Source organism: Corythoichthys intestinalis, chromosome 2, assembly GCF_030265065.1.
Source record: "Corythoichthys intestinalis isolate RoL2023-P3 chromosome 2, ASM3026506v1, whole genome shotgun sequence".
NCBI classification, from domain to species: domain Eukaryota; kingdom Metazoa; phylum Chordata; class Actinopteri; order Syngnathiformes; family Syngnathidae; genus Corythoichthys; species Corythoichthys intestinalis.
Window position 1 is genome coordinate 37,517,266 of NC_080396.1, and position 26,043 is coordinate 37,543,308.

A 26,043-nucleotide genomic window follows, 5' to 3' on the forward strand; every position below is an offset into this window, starting at 1 on the left:
GATGTCTAATATTTCCTAAAAAAAAAAAAAAAAAAAAAAAAAAAGACTTTAAAACATCATTCACTCGCATATTTTAAACTGACATTGCTAATTTAATCTAAACACAATGTAATTGATTTTGTTGATGTTGAGGGAAAGTTTGTTGCACCTGAGCCAGCTATTTTTTTTTTTTTTTTTTTTTACTCTGCATTTAAAATGAGCTGTAGATGTAATGTGTGTTTATGTGAAAGAAACAAGTTTGTATCGTCAGCAAACTTAATCATGTGTAGTATGTCAGAAGAATTAACAAAGCCATTAATGTAAATAAGAAAGCAGTGGACCCAAAATTGAACCCTGGGGGACCCCATATTTTATTTCCTTTTTTTGTGAAATAGGATTATTAACACCATATTGGCCTGAATATAAGTTTTTTTTGCATTGAAATAAGACTGAAAAAGTGGGAGTCGTCTTATATTCGGGGTCTAGACATTTTACCCATTCACGATGCTAGATGGCGCCAGATATCACTGAAGCGAATGCTGAATTTGAGGAGCAATGTTCTGTCATGATAGATCTCAGCTACTCTCAAGTTCAACCAGTTTGCATTATTCTATTGCAATGTTTTTCCTTATTCAGACTTGTTTCAAGACTACAGTTAGTTAGACCTCACTTTGATGGTTAATGCAGTTATTGCAATTTTGTTGTTTTATCATAATAGATTGGTTTATTTATATTTCAAAAACCAGAAGCCATTCATTTACGAATGTGATTGCCCTTTAGTTTACATATTTAAGTATTCAGATATTAAGATTTGAATGAGGCAAAATAACATGCTTTTTCTCTCAAATATATTGTTATAATCATTTGTTTCAGATGTACTCGAATTATTTATTTATTTTGTGTTCAAAAAGTCTTTTTTCAAACTTGAGTCTTGAAAAAGAGGGGGTTGTCTTATAATCAGGGCCATCTTATATTCGGGCCAATACGGTACTAACATGTTGTTGTTGGCTGAACAAGTAACTTCTGAACCAGTTGTGTGCTATTCATCTAATACCATAATGATTGACACTTTGGGCATTTTCACTTAGGGGTGAACTCACTTTTGTTGTCAGTGGTTTAGATATTAAGGGCTTCTTATTTTATTTTTTTTGTTATATTGATAACACTGGCTAATTTCCATTGTGTCAAAGAGTCATATCTTCAGTGTTGTCCTATGAAGAGATATAAATATCTGCATAAATGTAAGGGGTCTACTCACTTTTGCGATATACAGTATATATTAAATTTCAAGTGAGGCTGGTTGTTAATTGCCCTCTTCCTGTCTCACCGATGTGTACATTATTGGACGTTATTTCAGTATCCTAGTAAGTATTATCATCATATACTGTTTATATGTAGCAGCCCCCCACCCTCACACATCAAATCCTTGGCTGCGTAAGTATAATTCGGTTGAGATTCCATAATTTCAGACAGAGCAGGATGTACTAATTGATGCTGTTGTGACTGTCAAAATAATAATGCTTCATTAGACGTCCGTGTAGGAAGATTATGAGGAGAAGAAGCATGAGAAGATGGGTGACGAGGGACACAGAGAACCCTGAATGGATGTTTTCAGCTATGCTGCTTTTGGCCAATCACAGCATCAGGCTGCTATCTGGGCTCTGTGATTGGGCACTGATCTGAAGCAGAAAAATGAGTGGAGAGAGGAGAAGGAGAAGGAGGGGGAGGAGGAAGAAGAACCTCTGCTCTTCACCACTTCATATTTGAATGCTTTGCACATAGCAGCATCATGGCAGCTGCTATAAACCACCCGGGGCCGCAAGACTGAGGGGACCACTTCATGGAATCTTTTTTTCTGTCATTCCACCCTTGTCCTCTTCTTCATCTTCCTCATCGCCATCCTGACATCTCGTAAGATCTGCCCAGCTGCCAGCATGGGGTGTCGCCTCACTCGGACCAAGGTGAGTGACCTCTTCCAGGGAGAAAATCAACTAGGAGGCGTCTTTCTTTGGATATCTGGATTTGCGGTTACCATGGAAACAGGCGTCAAAATATTGTCCTGAAAATGTCGGTGGTTACAAGCCATGACAACGTCTGAGGGAGCTTTTTAAGAATAATATGCGGTCTGCTTGTCATGTGACAACAACAATGCCTCACAGTGGCCACATGACTACCTCATCAAGCAACATGTCACAATGTCATGTAATGAGATCAGATGTCATCCAAAAATACCTGTATTACATGAAGTCACTGAAATGCTGATGTTAGTGACGATACATTGCCATATGGTGATGTGACATGGTTATGTTTTAACGTTGCATGATCATAGTAATGTCCCAAATGAGAGGATGTTGCGCGGCATTGTGTTATTATGTCACATACAAGGCCACAGGGGCCGTCAGTCACTACGTTTTATGGATGGTGGGCTAACCCAAGCACATAATGTTAGAGGGAAGTCATACTGTACATTCATTCATGCTGGCTTAACTATCATTGTATCATCGCTTGTAGTAACGATAGTGGCTTGGGTGACCTGTTAACAAAAACCGGTACATACTCCAGCTTTCATCTATATATGCAAGTAACCTACATTGACACACTGAAAAACAGTACAATTAAATGATGTTTCATTGGATGGATGACTGTATAATACACCTGTAAAATTACCTGTTGCATTTAGTGTACTTTATGTTCATTCATAGACTGAATGAATGACAATAAGTCATGGTTTACTGGGAGTACATCAGCTTAATGCCCATATTTCACAGTGATCACAGATCATCATTATTTCAATATTAAAACTTTTTATGATATTTTCATTTGGTGGTTTCTGTGAATTTTTTCTGTAAAATGCCTTTGCTCAATTGAAACAGGAAACACATCTAATCATTACTTTCCTAAATAAAAGCCAATGTTAATGACGTTTTTCACATTAACTAAAAATTTTAATTTAACATTAAATAAGGGTGGAGTTTAAATTATTATTGTTGTTGTTAAAAATGTGCTTTAAAGAGGCACTTAAGTTATTTTCCAATATTTGTCACTCTTTTATGCATAAGCTACTGTAAGTCGAAATGGGAATGTGCCCTGGTTGAAGTTATTTATGTAATATTTATACTTGATTGCAATCACTTTGGTAAGGTATACAGGAATTACTCTGTCTTTGAAATTGGTCATGGTGTGATGTCGCTCCATGTCTTTTTATGCAAGTACCTGCCCTCTTTGTTTTCACGCCACACCCACTAATATCAAGCAAGCTTGTCGCCACTTCCTGGTTTCATAGTGAGACGCTCCAAACATACAGTATGCAAATAATGCAGTATTTAAATCTATACTTGTGCATTTGCAACTGGAGTACTCGTCTCTGCGATGTGTCAAGTCACTGCATGCATTACCAAGGCCAATGGCCACTCAGAATAAAGAGTTGAAATTTAAATATTGAATATTCAAATTGTTTTTTTCTGAAAGACCCAAAAATGACTCGAGATTGACATTAAAATGACATTCTGTGCACTTTTAATGCAAATTGTAGTACTTGGTGAAATGGCATCCAAGGTTTTAAAAAATGATGTAAAATAAATTAAATAACACTTTAGTGTAACTTGAAAAAAACATATCAACAGAAAAGTGACTTTATAATTTGGGGTTGTTTGTTTCATGACGCATCTAATGTCTGACCAATGGTTTCCGACTATCGAAAGCAGCTAAAAAAGCAATGAGTCAAACAGGCAATTCTATTTACTCAAAACAAAACCAATCCATCAATAGAATACATTTGAGTCCAAAAAGCGAGAAAAGAGCGTGACTCACCCTCCTCCTTCCTCCTCCATGTCAGCATCATCACTCGCTTATGCAATGTTTTCATCCGGCATTTCTTTCAGCACCACATAATGACAATGTTTTTCACTCTTCACTCATTGCTATATTCTGACCTGAAAGCACTGAAACCAGTTGGTGTAGCTAATGACTTGACCACATGAAGGTTGATGCAGTCAAAGCAGGAGCAATCATAACTCTCATCAGCATTATGCTAACAAACCAACAAAATGTAAGAGAAGTACTGTCATTTTGCTTACAAGGTAATAGTCTGACAGAGAGACAGAAAATATTAATAATATCGTGTGATTAGATAGTGTGACGATGATGAGATGAGGCAGCTTGGTGGTCAAATAGTGGTAAAAATTCAATAGTGCAAGGTTTGAACCTGTGTGGAGTTTTAATGTTCTTCCAGTGTGTCCTCTTCATTTCCAAAACTGGTTTCTAAGAAATCCTATTTGTCCGCAGGTGTTAGTGCTACAATATGTTGTATGTAGGTACATGTGTCCTGCCATTGGCTGGCAAGGCTCCTGCTCACCTTCCATATACAGTGGTATCAAAAAGTATCTGAACCTTTTGGAATTTCTCACATTCTGCATAAAAACATCATAAAATGTGATTGATCTGTCAAAATCACACAGTTTAAAAAACAGTGTCTGCTTTAACTATATCCACCCAAACATTTTAGGTTTTCAAATTTTAATGAGGATAGTATGCAAACAATGACAGAAGGAGGAAAAATAAGTAAGTGAACCATCATATTTAATATTTTGTGCCCCCCCCCCCCCCCCCCCCCCCCCGGCAGCAATAATTTCAACCAGATGCTTCCTGTACCTGCAGATCAGTCTCGCACATCGATCAGGACTAATCTTGGCCCATTCTTCCCTACAAAACTGCTGCAGTTCAGTCAGATTCCTGGGATGTCTGGCATGAATCGATGTCTTTAGGTCATGCCATAGCTTCTCAATGGGGTTCAAGTCTGGACTTTGACTCGACCACTCCAGAACGTGTATTTTGTTCTTCTGAAACCATTCTGAAGTTGGTTTACTTCTGTGTTTTGGATCATTGTCTTGTTCAGCATCCATCCTCTTTTTAGCTTCAATTGTCTGACAGACGGCCTCAGGTTTTCTTGCAAAACATCCTGATAAACTTTTGAATTCATTCTTCCATTAATGATTGCAAGTTGTCCAGTCCCTGAGGTAGCAAAACAGCCCCAAATCATGCTGCTTGCTTCACCAAGCTGCACAGTGGGGATGAGGTGTTGATGTTAGTGAGCTGTTCCATTTTTCCTTTACACATGACGTTGTGTGTTACTCCCAAAAAATTCAACTTTGGTTTCACCAGTCCACAAAATATGTTGCCAAAGCTTCTGTGGAGAGTCCAAGTGCCTTTTTGCAAACCTTAAACGAGCAACAATGTTTTTTTAGACAGCAGTGGCTTCCTCCGGGGATTCCTCCAGTGAAAACCATTCTTGGCCATAGTTTGATGTATAGTTGATGTGTGCACAGAGATATTGGACTGTGCCAGTGATTTCTGTAAGTCTTCAGCAGACACTCTAGGGTTCTTTTTTTACCTTTCTCAGTATTTTGGCGTCATCTTTGGTGAACGGCCACTCCTTGGGAGAGAAGCAACAGTGCCAAACTCTCCATTTGTAGACAACTTAGCTGACTGTCGATTGATGAACATCCAGAATTTTAGAGATGGTTTTGTATCCTTTCCCAGCTTTATACAAATCAACAATCCTTGACCGAGCCATGATGCACATCAGACAATGCTTCTCATAAAGACAATTCTTCCCAGGTGTGTTTTATAGTGGGAAGGGCAGCTTTAAACCACTCATCAGTGATTGGGCACACACCTGATCTAAATTGTTTGGTAAAAAAATGGTTTCAATTGCTCTTTAAGTGTCCTTAGGCAAAGGGTTCACTGACTTATTTTTCCTCCTTCTGTCATTGTTTGCATACTATCCTCATTAAAATGTGAAAACCTATAAATGTTTGGGTGGTTTTAGTTAAGCAGACACTGTTTTTACATCTGTGTGATTTTGACAAAGATCAGATCACATTTGATAGTGATTTTATGCACAATGTGTGAAATTCCAAAAGGTTCAGATACTTTTTCATTCCACAGTAGAAGATAAATGCAAGGATAGAGAGGGGATATAGCTAAAGATATATAAGATATATTGAGAAAGTCCGAAGTCAAAGTGCAAAGTGGTAGCAAATGAGTGAAAGCCAAAGCGTAGATGAAGTGAGACTTGAATCAATTCGTGTCACCGTCAACATGCATCAGCATATAACATTGCTTGTGTGTGAGCCTGAGGCATTGCATCGTGAGCATAAAGAGTTGGGTGGGGTGAACGAGGGATGCTGACCTACATCCTGTGGGCCTCATTACCGTCTCAGCTTTTGGTTTGTTGACAAAGTCGCTGTGGCAACAGTGGAATTGCAGAGACTTCCTTTTCTTTCCATTTGTCCTGTTAAGGGTCACAATTTTCTGCATTTTTTCTGCTATGAACCTGGGCCTTCATAGCTCTATCTCATGCCTAGCATGTCAACGCTTGTCGTCTCACTATGAATATCCACCCTTGGATGTACAGCATCCAAACTGTCCAAGTCAGCTCCCTGTAATTTATTCTCCAAAACACCTCACATCTCTCTGAAAAGATAATTTTAAAACCTTCAGTAATGTCATAAGAGAAAAGCTTTATATAAAATCCCAAAGAAAAGTGTATGTTCTGTTGCTGCGTTTTTGTTCTGCAAGTGTCAGCTCTGTTTTGTTGTCAGTAAAGAGAGCCCACAGATTAATATCTACCGTGGGACAGTATAAAATGTTTACTGTGAGCATAGAAAATGTCGCTTAACGTCGCTTAATGTCTAATAACTGAGGTCAGTCGTCACCAAATCAAATGTGGCCATGTTTATTTATGGTGCTTGCAACTTGAACCTCTGAAAATATAAGAACGACAACCCGAATATTATAGATTTACGGCATGTTCAAAGTTCTGTTTAGTCATTTTCATGATTCTCTAAATACATGAACTACTGGTATGTTTGAAGACTAGTGCTTAAGACAGATGCAAATACTGAGAATAATTTAGTGCTGTATTCTTCAGTAATAGCAATAATCTCTTTTTCATCTCATGCCAAGAGGATTTTTTTGGGTGGGCCTAAACGGGGTACAGTGGGGCAAATAAGTGTTTAGTCAACCACTAATTGTGCAAGTTCTCCCACTTGAAAATATTAGAGAGGCCTGTAATTGTCAACATGGGTAAACCTCAACTATGAAAGACAGAATGTGAAAAAAAAAACAGAAAATCACATTGTTAGATTTTTAAAGAATTTATTTATAATCATGGTGGAAAATAAGTATTTGGTCTATACCAAAAGTTCATCTCAATACTTTGTTATGTACCCTTTGTTGGCAATAACGGAGGCCAAACGTTTTCTGTAACTGTTTACAAGCTTTTCCCACACTGTTGCTGGTATTTTGGCCCATTCCTCCATGCAGATCTCCTCTAGAGCAGTGATGTTTTGGGGCTGTCGTTGGGCAACACGGACTTTCAACTCTCTCCTCACCCCGTGGCGTCAAAATGATAACAAGAACGGGGAGCAAAAAATCCCAGAACCACAAGGGGGGACCTAGTGAATGACCTACAGAGAGCTGGGACCACAGTAACAAAAGCTACTATCAGTAACACAATGCGCCGCCAGGGACTCAAATCCTGCACTGCCAGACGTGTCCCCCTGCTGAAGAAAGTACACGTCCAGGCCCGTCTGCGGTTCACCAGAGAGCATTTGGATGATCCAGAAGAGGACTGGGAGAATGTGTTATGGTCAGATGAAACCAAAATAGAACTTTTTGGTATAAACACAGGTTCTCTTGTTTGGAGGAAAAAGAATACGGAATTGCATCATACCCACTGTGAAGCATGGGGGTGGAATCATCATGCTTTGGGGCTGTTTTTCTGCAAAGGGACCAGGACGACTGATCTGTAAAGGAAATGATGAATGGGGCCATGTATCGAGAGATTTTGAGTGAAAATCTCCTTTCATCAGCAAGGGCATTGATAATGAGACGTGGCTGGGTCTTTCAACATGACAATGATCCCAAACACACAGCAAGGGCAACAAAGGAGTGGCTTCGTAAGAAGCATTTCAAAGTCCTGGAGTGGCCTAGCCAGTCTCCAGGTCTCAACTCCATAGGAAATCTGCGGAGGGCGTTGAAAGTCCGTGTTGCCCAACGACAGCCCCAAAACATCACTGCTCTAGACGAGATCTGCATGGAGGAATGGGCCAAAATACCAGCAACAGTGTGTGAAAAGCTTGTGAAGAGTTGAAAACGTTTGGCCTCCGTTATTGCCAACAAAGGGTACATAACAAAGTATTGAGATGAACTTTTGGTATTGACCAAATACTTATTTTCCACCATGATTTGCAAATAAATTATTTAAAAATCAAACAATGTGATTTTCTGTTTCTCATTGTTGAGGTTTACCCATGTTGACAATTACAGGCCTCTCTAATATTTTCAAGTGGGAGAACTTGCACAATTAGTGGTTGACTAAATACTTATTTGCCCCACTGTATCTTCTGATAGTGTTATGAAACGGCTAGCCGTTAAATATTGATCCAAACACAGACATGGAAATTTGGAGTATTTATTATAAAAAACAAAAAACAAGACCTAAGTGAGCACGCCAGAACACGTGAAAAAAATACAAACAAAAATGACACGAACCAGTCGGCAAGACAACCAAGGGGACGGGAACAATGGGCAGCAAAGGCAAAAATAAATAATAGCAAAATCCAGCAAAAATACCAGCACAACAACAATGTGATGATAAAGAATACAACTGTAAGAAGGCAAGAGATTTCGAGATGATGCACACAGCAGTAAGCAAGCAAGTCCGACACTTGCAGATGGTGACCTTAAATATTGAGCATTCCTAATGCTCCACAGGTGTGTCGCAATGCCCTGCCCATCTGGCTCAATCAGGTGCTGAATTAAAAAAAAAAAAAAAAAAAAAAAAAAAGAACTGAGAATGCGCACAAACATGACATACATCGGTAAAAACGTGGATTTCTGGTCCGCCTCTCCCAACAAATAATGAGTAAGCCGTTAGTGGCTATTTAGTGCTATTTAAACATCCTTATTCAAAACTTCAAAGCCATCAAGTGATGTCCATAAGTGATAGCTCCCCACATAATAATGCATCGTACCTCATGAGTTTAGGCAATATGTGTGTGATGGTGCCTTTTTCTTCTGACTTGTAGTTGTTACTGTATATTGAAAAGTGTTTTGCAAAGAGCCTCTGCTATGTGTTGTCCCTTTACCCAGGCTCGACAACCAAGTCGCTACAGACACCGCGATGAGCAGCAGCGCTTTATGGACCAGTATGGACAGCCGATCGGCATGCAGGTGGAGGGAAAAATGGGACGTAGCCACCGGAGAAGGCGCGTAGAGCACAGGACGTCTTCAGAGAGACACTGGGAAGCTCTGAGAGACATTGGACTGATGGAGGCTGATGAGGGCAGAGGCAGATACAACACTGGGTATGTTGCATGCATAGTAGCATATGGCGAAAACACTCAGGTGACTTGAAGTTCCGCTCTGAGACCCCCAATTTAGCCAACTTTGAATTGTCCGATATGCACGTGTGATCATTGGTAAGATTTTTTAAACAGCAAAACCCTATCTGGAGGCGACAGCAGAATTACAGACGCCATGACTTTAACAAGATATTATCGCGTACTTACCTTGTTTCGATCCAAAAACTCCATGTCGCATGTATCGCTGAGTGTCAAGACACAGCTGTGAATGGCTACAGCTGGATTTTGGGGGGATTTTATGGGTGAAACATGGTAAGATAACAAGGGTCACGATGCAGAAATCGCAGACATCAAGGAGTGGTCGAGATTTTCTTTTTTATATATTTACCTTTTTAAACATTTTTTTCCCAAATTTTCTTTGTTTGGATCGGTTATTTATCATCTAACATCGGGAAAAAATGCGACAGAAACAAAAAAAATACAATTAAGTGATAGTTATGAGGTAAATATCCGTGACTTTTTTACAGACACCATTTTTTTCATTGTGACGTAATTTGTTTAACAGTTTAAAATATGTAAGTGAATAATTTTTTAAAGTCGTTTAAAAAAAAAAAAAAAAAAATTTTTACGAAATATTAGACATCAATTAATGATTCCATGCAAAAAATGACAGACATTTTGAATAATAAATATTATTAATTACCTTCGTTTTATGGCTGGATTGAAACAAAAGCGGTTGCGTGACGTCTGTAAACGGGGGTTTTCAGGGTAAAACGGGCAAATTAAAAATAGTTCGGGGGCTTAATGCGCCATGAATCTGCTATGGCAGCATATAGACATATTGTTCTATCAAACACAACAGTTGTTTTGGCTTAAAATACAGCAGTTTCTTTTAAAGAGGAGTGCAAGAGCAGAAACTGCTTTTTCAGTCTTGTCTGTGTTTTTCGCCATATGCTTTGGAACTCACCCTGCGATTTTTTTGCAGAAAAATTCACCAGTTTGTAGTTTTTATGCTCAGACCAATGCCCTATCTAGCGACATAAAAAGTATACTAAATTGTAAGAAAAACAGTACAATATGAAAGAGTATGTTGAAAACGTATTTTTTCAGTTGAAATGTTGCAGTTCTGTCGATTGTCATCTTGAAACATTCATTGAGTATTGTTATATTTTTATTCTCACAACAAAGGGATTATTTCAGTTGGTATCGGGATGTTGAAATTGTGGTGTGACAGCATAATTCCTTGAATCTATGAAGCATAGTTAAAAAGCAAAAAGGAGAAAGTAGTTATTACTACTATGTGCTCGTAGCACATTCACTTTTATGTCCAAGGTCACTACAACAATGCACATCACCATTTGGTGCCTTCATTAGTATTCGTGAGGTGAATGAATGTTCTTATATACTAGAGAGCACAGTTAAAGACTAATATTCAAGATTGTCCTTTCTCCTGACAGACACTTATACGACAATATATATGCTACCAACAATGGGTTGATGATGTCGCCTGAGATCTATCCAACCAACGGATACCAGTTTAGAGGATCTAGCACACAGCATCACGCCACAAACTACCTGCCCAGTGTCTCCTACAGCTTGGACCATCTGGACCGCCTGGACTTCGAGGTGAGCAGTTCATTTAAATTCAAGGATGTGTACCCATATCATGTAAAAGCCATCTTTTATTACGATGTCTACAAATTTTAAAGCGGTTTCTAGTGAGTCTGAAAATAAGTCAATCTTGTTTTATGTCAGGTTGCTAAAATGTGTGGCCTTGTGAGTCAAAATATCTTCCCAAAATATACCTCTGTGTTGGTCTAGGCTCCAGAAATGTCAGCACATCAGCCTAATTCCGAGAGTTGTCTGCTTGGCTGTTACAACTCTGGAGAAATGGAGCAGAAGAATTTCTCCAGACAGGTTGTTCTTCCTGTACCAACCATTTTCAACCAATCAGAGTCTGTGAAGAACGCGGGTAAAAAACATTTTGTCCCTGTAAACTAACATTAGGGATTTCTTCTTATTTGCAGTCTAACTACTTCTCCACTTGGCGTCCACTGGGCTACATTCCTGTCAATGACGTGGACAACCGACTGAGCTGTAGCCCCGAGAGCCCACATCACCGCGTGCCCCTCTCCGAAGCCGAGACAGATGCCATGTCATCGCTACCAGGCCACACCGCCTCCTCGCAGGGCTCCTCCTCTTCCTCCGAATCTCTGGTTTCTTCAGAACCCAGCGATTCAGGTTTCCACAGCGTCAGTACTGGCGAACACAGATGTCTCCACAAGATTCATAGACATGCCCCACAACTACGCTTGGGCCACTCTCCTCATGAGCAAAGAGGCCGTTGGGACCTGGAGTCCATCCCCGAGACAATGCCTGTGAGTCACACAGGGGAGCAGCATTTGCCCAGTTGCACTGTGGCCAACAGCACCACTGCCACTGTCCATGTCCACCGCGCTGAGAGGAGTCCCACTCTGCCTCGCAATTGCTCGCCACCTTCGTCCATCCCCGGTTAGTATACATACATTACATTACGCTCAGGGGTGAAAGTGGGCCAGAACGGTCAGGAAGGCAGTTCCGGTATAAGATTCAGGGCCGGAACGCAATTCCGGTATACGGTGCTTTGATTCCAAAAATATGACAGCAACTGTCAAAACGCTATGTAAAAAAAAAAAATGCTAAGCTGCCACACATGCATTTCATCTCCATGAAGAAAGCAATCTACCAACATCAGATTTACATACACAAGTAAACAAGTATAGTAAAGTGCTTGTGTAACATAATCTGTTTCCACCTATATTTATTATTTATTTTATTCCACGGACGGCAGCCAGCTGCTGCAGTTATCCGAGTCTGACGATGATGAGTCACATCAATGTGCAAATGCACGCAGCAAAGCAAAATGCCTGGACTCATTTATCCGTTCAATTGGCTGACATACTGACATGTGATCAGCAGAGATAGTTAGCTCTGAGTGGTTCAAATGTGCATATTTTCTGGACGAGCATAAAAAAATAAATAAATAAAATAAAAAGAAAAGTTTGTTGAATTGATGCAACAACAAAAAAACAGAAAATGGATCAAATCTTCAAGCGCAAAGAAAGAGTTGAGGAGGCCTATTCATTATATTTAGTTTTATTTGCCATGATGGGGAGGATCAGAACATCTTAGCTGTCAATGTGCACTTTGGACTTATATTTGTTCATTTATGTTTGGCTACTTTTTCATTTCCTTATGATTTCAAAAAGTAATTGGTTGCGCGATCTTTAAAATATATTCCATTTCACTCTGCATTTGTACTTATTTTTCTGAATGTATGGTACTTATATCTTTATTGTAAAAAAAAAAAAAAAAAAAAAAAGCAAAAGTAAGTGTTTACATTACCATCAATTTTTAATATACATCCTATGTTCTTAAGTACTTAAATTTTGGCATTTAGAATGTGAGGAAATGAGGGAAAATAAAAATTAGGAGATGGAAGTTGGGGTTATTGCTGTTTTTTTTTTTTCTTGTATATTGCAAATCATTGAAAAAATATGATTTTGAATGAAAACCAGTTTTTGTTTGTAGTATAGAAATTAAACAGTAGAAAACAGTTTTCTTTGCATTTCAGTTGTTTTTAGGAGGTTTGACCCCCACCCCCAAAACAAGAATTAAAAAAAAAAAAATCTGGCTTCCTTGCGACCTTCACGTCAGGGAGTTCCGGCAAGTAATTCTAGCCACTTTCACCCCTGGTTACGCTTGAGTTGGTCTCAGTTGTCTTATTTGCATTGAACATTTGTGAAGGGAACCAAAATGAATACTGTAGCACACGTTTCACCCCTGAATAGTCAAGTCAGGTCAGAGAGGATTGAGCTGGCAAATTTGTGTCGTGAACAGGATTTCTGGGATTCTACCTTATGTCCCAGTAAGTAGTCTTTTTTGTTGCTGTTAAATCCAGTCATTTCACTCATAGATACTGTATCCTCTACGGCAGGGGTGGGCAAACCGGTCCTCAAGGGCCGCAGTGGGTCCTGGTCTTTGTTCCAAATGATTCAGCACAGATAGTTTAACCAATGTGGTTTCAGTGGAAACAAGAAGCACCTCACTGGAATCAACTGATTGCACTTGTAAGAAACCAGATTGGTGAAAGGCTGTCCTCATGGTGGGTATGAACAAAAACCCACACCCACTGCAGCGCTTTGTGGAATAGTTTGCCCACCCCTACTCTAGCGACTAACAAGGCACAAGACTGAGATCAGATAAAAACAAAGTCAACTTACTCACAAATCAAGGTAAGCTGATTTATATAGCCCCAAATAATCAATATACAGTGAAGAAAATAAGTATTTGAACACCCTGCTATTTTCTCCCACTTAGAAATCATAGAGGAGTCTGAAATTTTGATCGCAGGTGCATGTCCACTGTGAGAGAGATCATCTAAAAAGGAAAATCCAGAAATAACAATCCATGATTTTTTAACAATTTATTTGTGCGATACCGCTACAAATAAATATTTGAACACCTGTCTATCAGCTAGAATTTTGACCCTAAAAGACCTGTTAGTCCGCCTATTAAAAGTCCTCCTCCACTCCATGTATTATCCTGAATCAGATGCACTTGTTTGAGGTCGATAGCAGCATACACCCCAAACAATAACTTATAACAATAACTCAAACTTGTAATATGGTCAAGACCAAAGAGCTGTCCAAAGACACCAGAGCAGGGGTCGTGTTAACCGAATATTTTCCGTCGTTGACCGATTTTTCAAAACGGTGACGGAAAAAACTGAAGTCCATCCGTCATTTTGACCGGTTGCAATTCACACCCCAGACCACAGGGTGGCGAGTGAGCATATTAATTAGCTATTGTCTCTCTTGATGCATGACGTCGTTGGCCTTACTCAGAAAAAATGTCAAGGCAACTGAGTGTCCGAAGTTTCTTCAAAAAGCCCCAAAACGACGATGGTGTTGATAAAAGAGGTGAAAAAACAGGGACTGCACAAGCGCGCACGCAATTCAAGTCCATGCGCACCAGGAGGAAAGTGTGAGACTACGTTCAGGCCACAGCAGGTGAACTGTTAATTTCATTGTTCCATATGCTACATATGGTAGGCTACCTACCTACTGGGGCCTCAGTGACGTTTCTTATTCTCGCTATATGATTATACAACTTTAACATTTGTTAATAATACGCTCTGTGTGTAGTATCATCCATCGCTTTTCCTTTTTAAATGGGCACTTATAAGCGAACGCAAGAAGTAACAACGGGAACATTTTTAAACAGGCATTTCACGGGAGAGCATTTCGACTCTTCGGCCAATCATATAGCGAGAGCGAGTGGATAGTGAGGGGACTGCGCGCGGCTCTTAAGTGTCTCCGTCACGTGACTGTCGTAGCCGGTGTAGGCGCTTGAACCTACACTGGTAACGCGCTCGGCCAAATGGACACACAAGTACAGAAGGTGAATTATGCCAAACAAAGGGTCACCGCAATGTCATTATCATCATTTAAAAAATTTAAGTGACGGGTAAAAATAGATTATGACCGGATTTTTATGACCCTGTCAGTCAAAATGACAGACAACGAAAAAGTCTAGCGCAACCTCTGCACCAGAGACAAAACTGTTCACCTCCACAAGACTGGAAGGGGCTACGGAGCAATTGCCAAGCAGCTTGGTGAAAAAAGGTTCACTGCTGAAGCAATCATTAGAAAATGGAAGAAGCTAAAAATGATGGTCAATCTCAATCAGAGTGTGTTGAGGCAAGAAGCAATCATTAGAAAATGGAAGAAGCTAAAAATGATGGTTAATCTCAATCAGAGTGGAGCCCATGTAAGATATCACCTCATGGGGTCTCAATGATCCTTAGAAATGTGAGAAATCAGCCCAATCATGCATGGCACGGAAGGTTCACCTGCTTAAACCAGCACATGTCAAGGCCTGTCTTAAGTTTGCCTATAACCATTTGGATGATGCAGAGGAATCATGGCAGCATGTTTTGTGGTCAGATGAGAGTAAAAATGAACTTTTTGGTCATAATTCCACTAACTATGTTTGAAGGAAGAAGAATGATTAGTACTATCTCAAGAACACCATCCCTACTGTGAAACATGGCGGTGATAGCATCATGCTTTGGGGGTGTTTTTCTGCACATGGGACAAGATGAGTGCACTGGGGCCCTGTATTGTGAGATTTTGGGGAACAACCTCCTTCCTTCAGTCAGAGCATTGAAGATGGGTCGTGCCTGGGTCTTCCATCATGACAATGACCCGAAGCACACAGCCAGGAAAACCAAGGAGTGACTCCGTAAGAAGCATAACAAGGTGCTAGAATGGCCTAGCTGGTCTTCAGACTTAAACCCAACGGACAACCTTTGGAGGAAGCTCAAACTCCATGTTTCTCAGCGACAGCACAGAAACCTGACTGATGAGTCGACCAAGATCCCTCCTGCAGTGTGTGTGCACCTGGTGAAAAGCTACAGGAAACGTTTGACCTCTTTAATTGCAAACAAAGGCTACTGTACCAAATATGAACATTCGTTTTCTCAAATACTTATTTGCAGCTGTATCACACAAATAAATCGTTTAAAATCATACATTGTGATTTCTGGATTTTTCTTTTTAGATTATCTCTCTGAGCCAGTGTTGTTAATCTTACTTTTAAAAAGTAATTAATTACAGTTACAAATTACTTCTCCCAAAATGTAATTGCGTTAGTAACTCAGTTACCTAGATGGAAGAGTAATTAGTTACTTGGCAAAGTTACTGGTGATAATTTTCATGTTTTTTTTCTCAAAAAAAAAAAAAAAAAAAAAAAAAAACAGGTCACACAATGTGAAGTTTAAAGGGCTTTTTGGGACAATTGGCCCTAGCCCAATTCTTTACCCTAAACTTAACTAGACACAGGGGAATTGCGGATATTGCGATAACTAGATAGTAACCTTTGCTATGTGTGGAAGTCATTTAATGTTGTGAATCAACCTTTAAAGTTGTTAAAATTGCTCTCGTTATTGCATTAGTTCCCTTCTGTCTACTTTTGACGTGTAAGTTTTAAAACTATTTCGTCATTTAAAGATAGATTTAAGTCAAAATTTTGCCGATTTAGGAGCATTTTAGATAAAAAGTTACTTAGGTTCGCTAGGAAGGTTCTCTACAACAGAGCTTCCTGAGAAGTCTACTGCTTTAAGATGGCGGCTGTTTACTAACGCATCTAGTTCTTTATTATACATGTTGCTAATGCAGCCGTGTCTGTCATTTGCATCTAGTTCTGTATATATGTGATATCTACCGAAGCATCATGTGGGCGTAGTTTGTAGGCTATCGGCTACAGTCAGGTATTATTGGTGCCACCTAGCATAGTAGCATCGCGTTAGCAACGGTGTCACCCTCCTTTTGTCCTCCCCACTCCTGCTCTGCTCTCTAGTCTCCATGAGTCCGTCTTTCTCAGAATTTTCTCGCGTCAGTCAACCAATATAGTAACGCATGCCTTTCCCGCCTCAGTAACGGTAATGGCGTTGCCAAGATGAGAAAAGTAATTAATTAGATTACTCACAACTGAAGAAAATAACGCCGTTATATTCTAATGCCATTATTAACAACACTGTCTCTCTCACAGTGGACATACACCTACAATGAAAATTTCAGACCCTCCATGATTTCTAAGTAGGAGAACTTGCAAAATAACAGGATGTTCAAATACTTATTTTCTTCAACGTATATCCCAAAGGCCTTCACTGACAGAGTTCACATTAAAATAAATATCATATCAAGTCAGTTGTACATCTCAGCAGAGCCACAATTCATTCAGAAACTGACCTGAAAACCATTTTCCATTAGGCATTCGATCGTCCTTTGATTAGGACATTTCCCAAATCAGGCATTTGTGTTTCCACCACAGCGCATTTCGTTGGAGCAAGCTGTGAGAACGATGACATGATTTACTAACCGAACCATTTTTAAATCAGCAGTTTACACATCTAAGCACTCAGACATTATAGGTCAGATTTTTTGGAATCGGTTGCAACCTAAATGTATAAAAACGCACACCAAAATTAACTGAACTATACTACTTGGAGAATAATAGGGTTTAGATATCTAATTCCTTTATATCAGATGTGAAACATCCAAGAACCAGAAGTAGACTGATAGATCTTGTCTGCCTCCAGGTTCTCGTACTGAGCCCTGTCAGCGGAGGGCCCTGTGGCTCGAGCAGCGCCAAGCAAGAGCGGGCCGTACCATAGATGTGCCAGGACGCAGTCACACTGTAATGGATCTAAGTGAGGCCCATTGGCGCCACAGGACAAGTCTGAGTATGGAACCAAACTCCAAAATGAAGCAGGTTCAGAACAACCAATTGCATCCAGCACATAACACGCTAAATCTGAGGAGCAGGAACGGTTATCCTGCTCACCTCAGCATGGACCTAACTGACCTGAGCAGTCACCAGAACACAACCAGAGCCAGCCAGAGCGCAGGCACCAGTAGGGAAGAGGACTCCAGGAGTCATGGCTTAGTTACAAGTGGTTCAACGGATTGGCGTGCATTTCAGACTCTGGGAAATCAAATCAGATTTCCCAAAAGTTCCGCAGGTCCCTATTATAACACCCTGGGCACACAGAGAAACCCAAGGTCTCCACCTTCGCCAAACTATCGACAGTCGAATCAGAAGTCCGTCAGGAGTCAGCTGCTGCGGGCCCGTGCTTATAGACTAGCACGGGAACGGAGTGAGGTCACCACTGACGAAGAGGTTCGTGGAGAAGCAGAGGGGAGTGGGGACCATACAGGGGTGGAGGGCCCCTGGGCTGGCCGGTACTGGAACAGAGCTGAGAGAAGACGTCACCTCGTGCTGTCACGACAACACAGAGAGCGTCGCAGTGGCGAGGAAGGCGCCGCATGTGGCGGTCAGAGCTCACTGTCGTCCCAGGTAGTTCTTGAGCTGAGCCACAGGAAGCAGAATCGACTGAGAAACAGCAAGCTGCTTGATGACTGGACAACAGTGGAGGAACTGCTGACCCATGGGACCCGAGTGGAGGTAGACACTCAACTGTGTCCAAGCCCTCTACTGTCTGTTACTACTGTCTGAGGAGCATCGCTCCTGCTGAGGCTACAGTATGTTCACAGTTTTATCTTGTTCACATTCTTTGTTTGTTTACTGAAAATAATCAAAAGTCAGTATATACATTGACAAAAGGGGTAGCTGTGGAGACCACGTGAGATTTTTAAATTGACCAAACCTTAAAATTCACCGAAATCAAACTCTAATGAGATACTACGATAAATGTAAAACCCAAACCACACACAAAACACCTGAAGACTATAAGATAGTGACCATAAGAGATTAGTCAGCTGGTGTACACTTTTGCCCATGACCCATTTTCTTGCAAGAGTTTGACCCAACAATATGATCAAAAGAATTTTGGTATTTTAGCATAAATAGAATTACACTACCATTCAAAAGTTTGGGATAAAAGCAACCCCAAACTTTTGAACCGCAGTGTACATAATGAAAAGTCCCATATGATACACTTCAGTTCAAAAGTTGTAGATATATATTTTTTACTAGTTACGCAATGACTACCTACTGTAGCTAGCTGCATAAGTATATTGATCGCAATTATCTGTTTCATGTCATGTAACCTAGCTTTCGCTAAGTCTGAGCTAACAGCAATTTTTGTTGTTGTTTTTTTTTTCAATGACAGACAGACAGACAGACTAGACAATACAGATATGTTGTCATATATTGGCAATGATTGGCTCCAGTTTATCTGTAAACTTCATGAAGTGTCATTGAAAATGAATGGTTGAGCAATTATGGTACAGTGAAAAGGGATTTTTTTTTTTTTAAGATATCTTAATATTGCCCGATGACAACCCAAGTAAATGCAAAGTGCACTTTCTGAATAATGACTATGTTTTTTCAGGAGGGTATCCAAATCTATCTGGCCCAATGTAAAAAAGTAGCTTTAAGTTATTCAAAAAACATTTTTTGTTGAGCACAATTGTTTCCTGACTTGTGTCATATGCAAAGAGTGAGAGGAATGCTCATGATAAAAACAAAAGACATTAGAATCCATATCTAACTAGATACGGATGATGTAAATCAGATTCGGAAATATAGGAGAAAGCATTAAAAAAAAAAAAAAAAGAGTGTCGGTGGTTGTCACTGACGGAACCGGAGATTGATCCACTCAAGAAACAGGTATACCAATATGGCTACTTAACAGTGTAACCATGTCCCTAAACTCAAAGAAAGACCGCTCTTGTTTGACCGCACCAGATGCTCTAGATGATCTTTTGCTTGGCAGATATTTTCAGTCAGCGAGATCCATTTTGTTGGATTTTTAGGCCTCACGAAGGAGTGAAAAGGGATTCCAAAAGTAGATTTGTAGACTAGAAGTATGGACAGATTTACTTAGCGCACATTTTTATACAAATTAAAGCTCTGCAATGTGTACATAACAAAAAGTGGCATGACAAATCATTGGTGTAAAAATAGCAAATAAACAATGACTAGAATCAAAGGGAAGTGGATAGTGCCATATTGAAAAAAATGACAACACATAAAAATCACCCAAAAAAAAATCAACCCAGAAAATATGAACTAAGAAACTCTGTTGTAGTTACTGTTTGATAAGAAAGGCCCGGAGACAGAAATCAGTCAGCATACGGATCAAGATAACTAACAAAAAATTGTGAGAAAAGACCCAAAACTGCTCAAGTGGAGTTTAGCATGTGAATAGCCTGATGCCAGCTATTTGCAGCGGCTGCTCTAATTAAGCTGTTCATAGTAGGAGTCACCACAGCTATGTTGCCCTAGTCCACTCACATATCCACTGGTTCAAAAAATAAATAAATAAATAAATAAATTAATTAATCAATTAAAAAGTGGGGGGAAAAGGCAAGACAGAACTGTGCAGGACAAAGCGTAAAGTAATAAGTGTGTGCACCAAAGGGCACATTTGCACTGTGGCCAAAGATGTGTAAATTTGACATTGTACAACAACCAAAGTCTCTTTTATAATGATATTATTTTTTTATTCTCTACAAAATGCTTGCCAATGTATTTGTTGATGTTCGTGTTGACTTAGCATTACGCTAGCTACACCGAGCATGTTAAGTGATATCCTGATTAGATTCATACAAAGTTGAACATTAACATTGCAAAATGTTCTTGATGTTTTTGTTTTTAAAATAAACAATTTCATAAAATTAGCATTATGTAAATGTCAGCGTCATATAATGCAATTACATTACCAACCTCAGGGAAGGGCATTTGAAAGCACTGGGATGTTATTCGCTCAAATGTTTCAGTCAAAAAGTACCAGGGATGTATGTCCCACCCATACACACGCACACCCACATGCACCCCGCATACAAATAAATAATAACATAGTTTTAAGGTGGATTGTGTGTTTTATTTTAATCCTTGCTGAAAGCCAAAATTTAAAATGCCATGTCTGCTATGCAGGCAGTGTGCCCTATGTTTTTACTTAAAGAACTACAATACTAAAGGGACACTTATGCTGTTTTAACTAACATTGCAGCATACTATATGCAACAATGTGTTAAATGTTGTTCATTCAACATCCATTGCTGCCCGACTATTCTGGAAGGGGAATTTGTGGTCCCTTTTAGAGGTTTCTTCTTTTTCTCCTGGAAAGTTTTTCACTTCCTGGTTGAGGTGTCTTCTCCAGGAAAAGTAGTCAATCTTTGCTAAATGTGGGCATTTTAAGTCTTTTGAGACTGTTTGTAATTTAGGGTTAGATTAGTACAAATAAACCAAACTTGACTTGGTAACACACACCTATAGGAAATTGACACTATAGACATGGTTGCAGGAATGAGGCCCTATGGGGACGGGGGGACGGGGGGGTTATGGGCAGAATTGTCATTGTACATGTTCCTTTATTGTATTCATTTCCCAGGACATCAAGTACCAAGAACTAAGGGCTCCTGGTCCATTTGGCAACGAATAAATCAGGGAGTAAACTTCAATGAAGGTTCATCCATCTTTGGAATTAGCAGTAATTTGGTGGAGTTAACATAATACATGCAGTATGTGTCATTTTGTCAGCTTTTGTTGCTAAAAATATCAATTTAACTCCTGCCCACACACTCATCTCCCACCCTATTACTATGATTGTCAGGTCCCCAACTGGTAACCGTTATTTATCTATGTATTGTGCTCGGTGGAGGATACGTGTTCTTGTTGCTTTTGGCTTGTTCTGTCAGGGGTCGCTTGCACGATCTTTAAAGGGATGTAGGAATCTCAGCCAGGGTTACTCTACTTTAAAATGTATTTCGATAACTGAAAAAAAAATACATTAACGGAGTGATATCATTTAAAACTAACAATGTCTTATTACTTTTGGATAGCTTAAATACCAAATATAATAATAATTAAAATTTTATATATAAAAAATAAATAAATAAATAAATTTTAAATCGTCGTGTCGCCCACCTGGGCGGTATGGTCTCTCCTTTCAAGCTCTGGTCCTCTACTAGAGGCCTGGGAGCTTGAGGGTCCTGCGCAGGATCTTAGCTGTCCCTAGGATTGCGCTCTTCTGAATGGAGACGTCGGACGTTGTTCCTGGTATCTGTTGGAGCCATGCACCCAGCTTGGGGGTTACTGCCCCTAGTGTTCCGATCACTACTGACACCACTCTTCCCTTCACTCCCCACATTTTCTCCAACTCTTCCTTCAACCCTTGATATTTCTCCAGCTTTTCATGTTCTTTTTTCCTGAGATTGCTATCGCTCGGGATTGCTACATCTATCACTACTGCTGTCTTTATCCGCCACCATTATGTCAGGCTGGTTGGCCATCACCAGTTTGTCTGGCTGGATCTGGAAGTCCCACAGAATCTTGGCTCGGTTGTTCTCGACCACCTTCGGAGGTGTCGCCCACCTTGAGTCTGGGGTCTCCAGTCCATACTCGGCACAGATGTTCCTGTACACTATGCCTGCTACCTGGTTATGTCGTTCCATGTATGCCTTGCCTGCTAGCATCTTAAACCCTGCTGTGATGTGCTGGACTTTCTCAGGGGCCTCTTTGCTTAGCCTGCGCCTGGGGTCCTGTCTGGTGTGATAGACCCCGGCCTCTATTGCTCTTGTGTTGAGGGCCTGTTCTTGTGCTGCCATGATCAGTGCCTCTGTGTTGTCTTTCAGTCCGGCCTTTTCCAGTCACTGGTATGTTTTTCCCATGTCAGCTAGCTCCTCAATTTGTCGGTGGTACACACCAATGCAGGGGCTTGTCCATCCATTATGGTTCCTCAGGGTCCTCCTCCTTATTGAGCTTCTGTTGCCTGAGGCATTCACCGAGCAGGTCATCACTGGGGGCCATTTTCATGATGTACTCTTGGAGGGATGTAGTTATATTATATATACAGTGAAGAGAACAAGTATTTGATACACTGCCAATGGGAAAACCCATTGGCAGTGTATCAAATACTTGTCGTCCCCACTGTATATATATATATATATATATATATATATATATATATATATTTTTTTTTAAAGGGGCTCATGATGCTGCATTTAACCGACTCGTAAAATACGAAACGTTTAATCATGAGGAAGACTAGTCGCTCATGTCCCTACTTTCAACACAAATTGTTATGCAAACCTGGTAAAACGGCATTCAAAGTTATTGAAAAATATCTACAGGAGGGTTAGGGTTTGTTGTTATTATGACCATACAACGGCAAGGAGTTTGGACACACCTTTTGTGCGTTTTCTGTATTTTCTAGGGCTGTCAAACGATTAAAAATTTTAATCGAGTTAATCACAGCTTAAAAATTAATTAATCGGAATTAATCGCAATTCAAACCATCTATAAAATATGCCATATTTTTCTGTAAATTATTGTTGGAATGGAAAGATAAGACACAAGACGGATATATACTTTCAACATACTGTACATAAGTACTGTATTTGTTTATTATAACAATGAATCAACAAGATGGCATTAACATTATTAATATTCTGTTAAAGCGATCCATGGATAGAAAGACTTGTAGTTCTTAAAAGAAATGTTAGTACAAATTATAGAAATTTTATATTAAAACCCCTCTTAATGTTTTCGTTTTAATAAAATTTGTAAAATTTTTAAACAAAAAATAAACTAGTAGCTCACCATTGTTGATGTCAATAATTACACAATGCTCATCGTGCCGAAACCCATAAAATCAGTTGTACCCAAGCACCAGCAGAGGGCAACAAAACAAAACACCAAAAAAACACAAGTAACAAATGAACATGACACTATGCTGTCATTTTAATCTGTTTGAGCGGGGCATGTGCGTTAAATGCGTCAAATATTTTAACGTGATTAATTAAAAAACTTAATTACCGCCCATTAACGCGATAATTTTGACAGCCCTAGTATTTTCATAACTATTTACAATGTAAATTCTCAATGAACGTAATAAAACTATGGATGAAAATGTGTGGAATTATGGACTTACCAAAAAAATGTCGAAATAACAAAATATATATACAGTTGTGGTCAAAAGTTTACATACACTTGTGAAGAACATAATGTCATGGCTCTCTTGAGTTTCCAATTATTTCTACAACTCTGATTTTTCTCTGATAGAGTGATTGGAACAGATACTTCTTTGTCACAAAAAACATTAATGAAGTTTGGTTCTTTTATGACTTTATTATGGGTTAACAGAAAAAGTGATCAAATCTGCTGGGTCAAAAATATACATACATGGATCTGAAAAAGTGAATCATTAACTTGAACAAGTCAGGAAAGTCACTTGGAGCCATTTCAAAGCAGCTGCAGATCCCAAGAGCAACAGTGCAAACAATTGTTTGTAAGTATAAAGTGCATGGCACTGTTTTATCACTGCCACGATCAGGAAGAAAACGCAAGCTATCACCTGCCGCTGAGAGAAAAATTGGTCAGGAGGGTGAAGATTCAACCGAGAATCACCAAAAAGCAGATCTGCCAAGAATTAGAAGCTGCTGGAACACAGATGTCAGTGTCCACAGTCAAGCGTGTTTTGCATCTCCATGGACTGAGAGGCTGCCGTGCAAGAAGGAAGCCCTTGCTCCAAAAGCGGTACCTTAAGGCTCGACTGAAGTTTGCTGCTGATCACATGGACAAAGATAAGACCTTCTGGAGGAAAGTTCTGTGGTCAGACGAAACAAAAATCGAGCTGTTTGGCCACAATGCCCAGCATTATGTTTGGAGGAGAAAAGGTGAGGCCTTTAACCCCAAGTACACCATGCCTACCGTCAAGCACGGTGGTGGTAGTATTATGCTGTATGCTGTGGGGCTGTTTTTCTGCCTATGGAACTGGTGCTTTACAGAGAGTAAATGGGATAATGAAGAAGGAGGATTACCTTCAAATTCTTCAAGATAACCTAACGTCATCAGCCCGAAGATTGGGTCTTGGGCGCAGATGGGTGTTCCAACAGGACAGTGACCCCAAACACACATCAAAAGTGGTAATGGAATGGCTAAATCAGGCTAGAATTAAGGTTTTCGAACGGCCTTCCCAAAGTCCTGACTTAAACCCCATTGAGAACGTTTGGACAATGCTGAAGAAACAAGTCCATGTCAGAAAGCCATCAAATTTAACTGAACTGCACCAATTCTGTCAAGAGGAGTGGTCCAAGATTCAACCAGAAGCTTGCCAGAAGCTTGGAAAAGGCTACCAAAAGCGCCTAATTGAAGAGAAAATGGCCAAGGGACATGTTACCAAATATTAGCGCTGCTGTATGTATATTTTTGACCCAGCAGATTTGATCACTTTTTTCTGTTCACCCATAATAAGGTCATAAAAGAACCAAACTTCATGAATGTTTTTTGTGACAAAAAAGTATCTGTTCCAATCACTCTGTCAGAGAAAAATCTGAGTCGTAGAAATAACTGGAAACTCAAGAGAGCCATGACATTATGTTCATCACAAGTGTATGTAAACTTTTGACCACAACTGTATATATAATATTTCCTAGTATCTTCAAAGTAGCCACCCTTTACTCTGATTACTTTTTTACACATTCTTGCACTCTTGTTGAGCTTCAAGAGGGAGTCACTTAAAATGTTTTTTTACTTCACAGGTATGGCTTTTCAGGGTTGATTGGTGGAATTTATAGCTTTATCATTGGGGTTGCATCGAATGAGGTGTGTCCAAACTTCTGGCCTGTACTAATATATAATATACTGTATATGTCTGTATGTATACTGTATTTATCTGGTGTTTTTGTCTCTAAAATGTTTAACATGAATGGTTTGGAATGTGGCATTACCCCGTGTTCAAATGCGCTTCAGTAGTTTCTTTGTAGTTCCCTACAGCATTTTGTAAGATTCAGATTCAGAGATTCAGAGATTCTTATTTGTCATTGACACCAGCTCTCACAAGATGACAACAGATGCAACGAAATTCCGTTCGATGAGTGAGTATCAGGCAGCTGCATACTGTGTTCCGCGCCGCCACTTCTCTCTCTTCTTCAGAAATTACAGACCAAGTTACAAGGAGACGCACACATATCAACAATATAGCAGGGATATGACACGACGCACAGGTCACGTGCAGGGATTTTTTTGTACGAAAGAAAAGGAAAACTACCAGTCATGGCTGGAGGGAGGGGTGGGTGATAGCAAAAAAGGCGGGGGCGGATTGGAGGGGGGGGGGCAGGCGGTTCGTGTGTGATTGCGCAAGTGTTTCAGCATTTGTATGTGTCTGTAGACAAAATAAATGCCC

General features: G+C 39.8%; 1 protein-coding gene across 1 annotated transcript; it reads left to right on the forward strand.

Annotated features, from left to right (window-relative positions):
* The first annotated feature begins 1,326 nt into the window (after nucleotides 1-1,326).
* On the forward strand, nucleotides 1,327-21,164 carry LOC130912485 (uncharacterized). The gene is made up of 7 exons (XM_057830610.1): nucleotides 1,327-1,413; nucleotides 1,509-1,940; nucleotides 9,136-9,350; nucleotides 10,805-10,973; nucleotides 11,169-11,264; nucleotides 11,375-11,858; nucleotides 17,491-21,164. Exons 2-7 carry the CDS (start codon nucleotides 1,914-1,916, stop codon nucleotides 18,405-18,407), a joined length of 1,908 nt encoding a protein of 635 aa, XP_057686593.1. The 5' UTR covers nucleotides 1,327-1,413; nucleotides 1,509-1,913; the 3' UTR covers nucleotides 18,408-21,164.
* The last annotated feature ends 4,879 nt before the right edge of the window (nucleotides 21,165-26,043 follow it).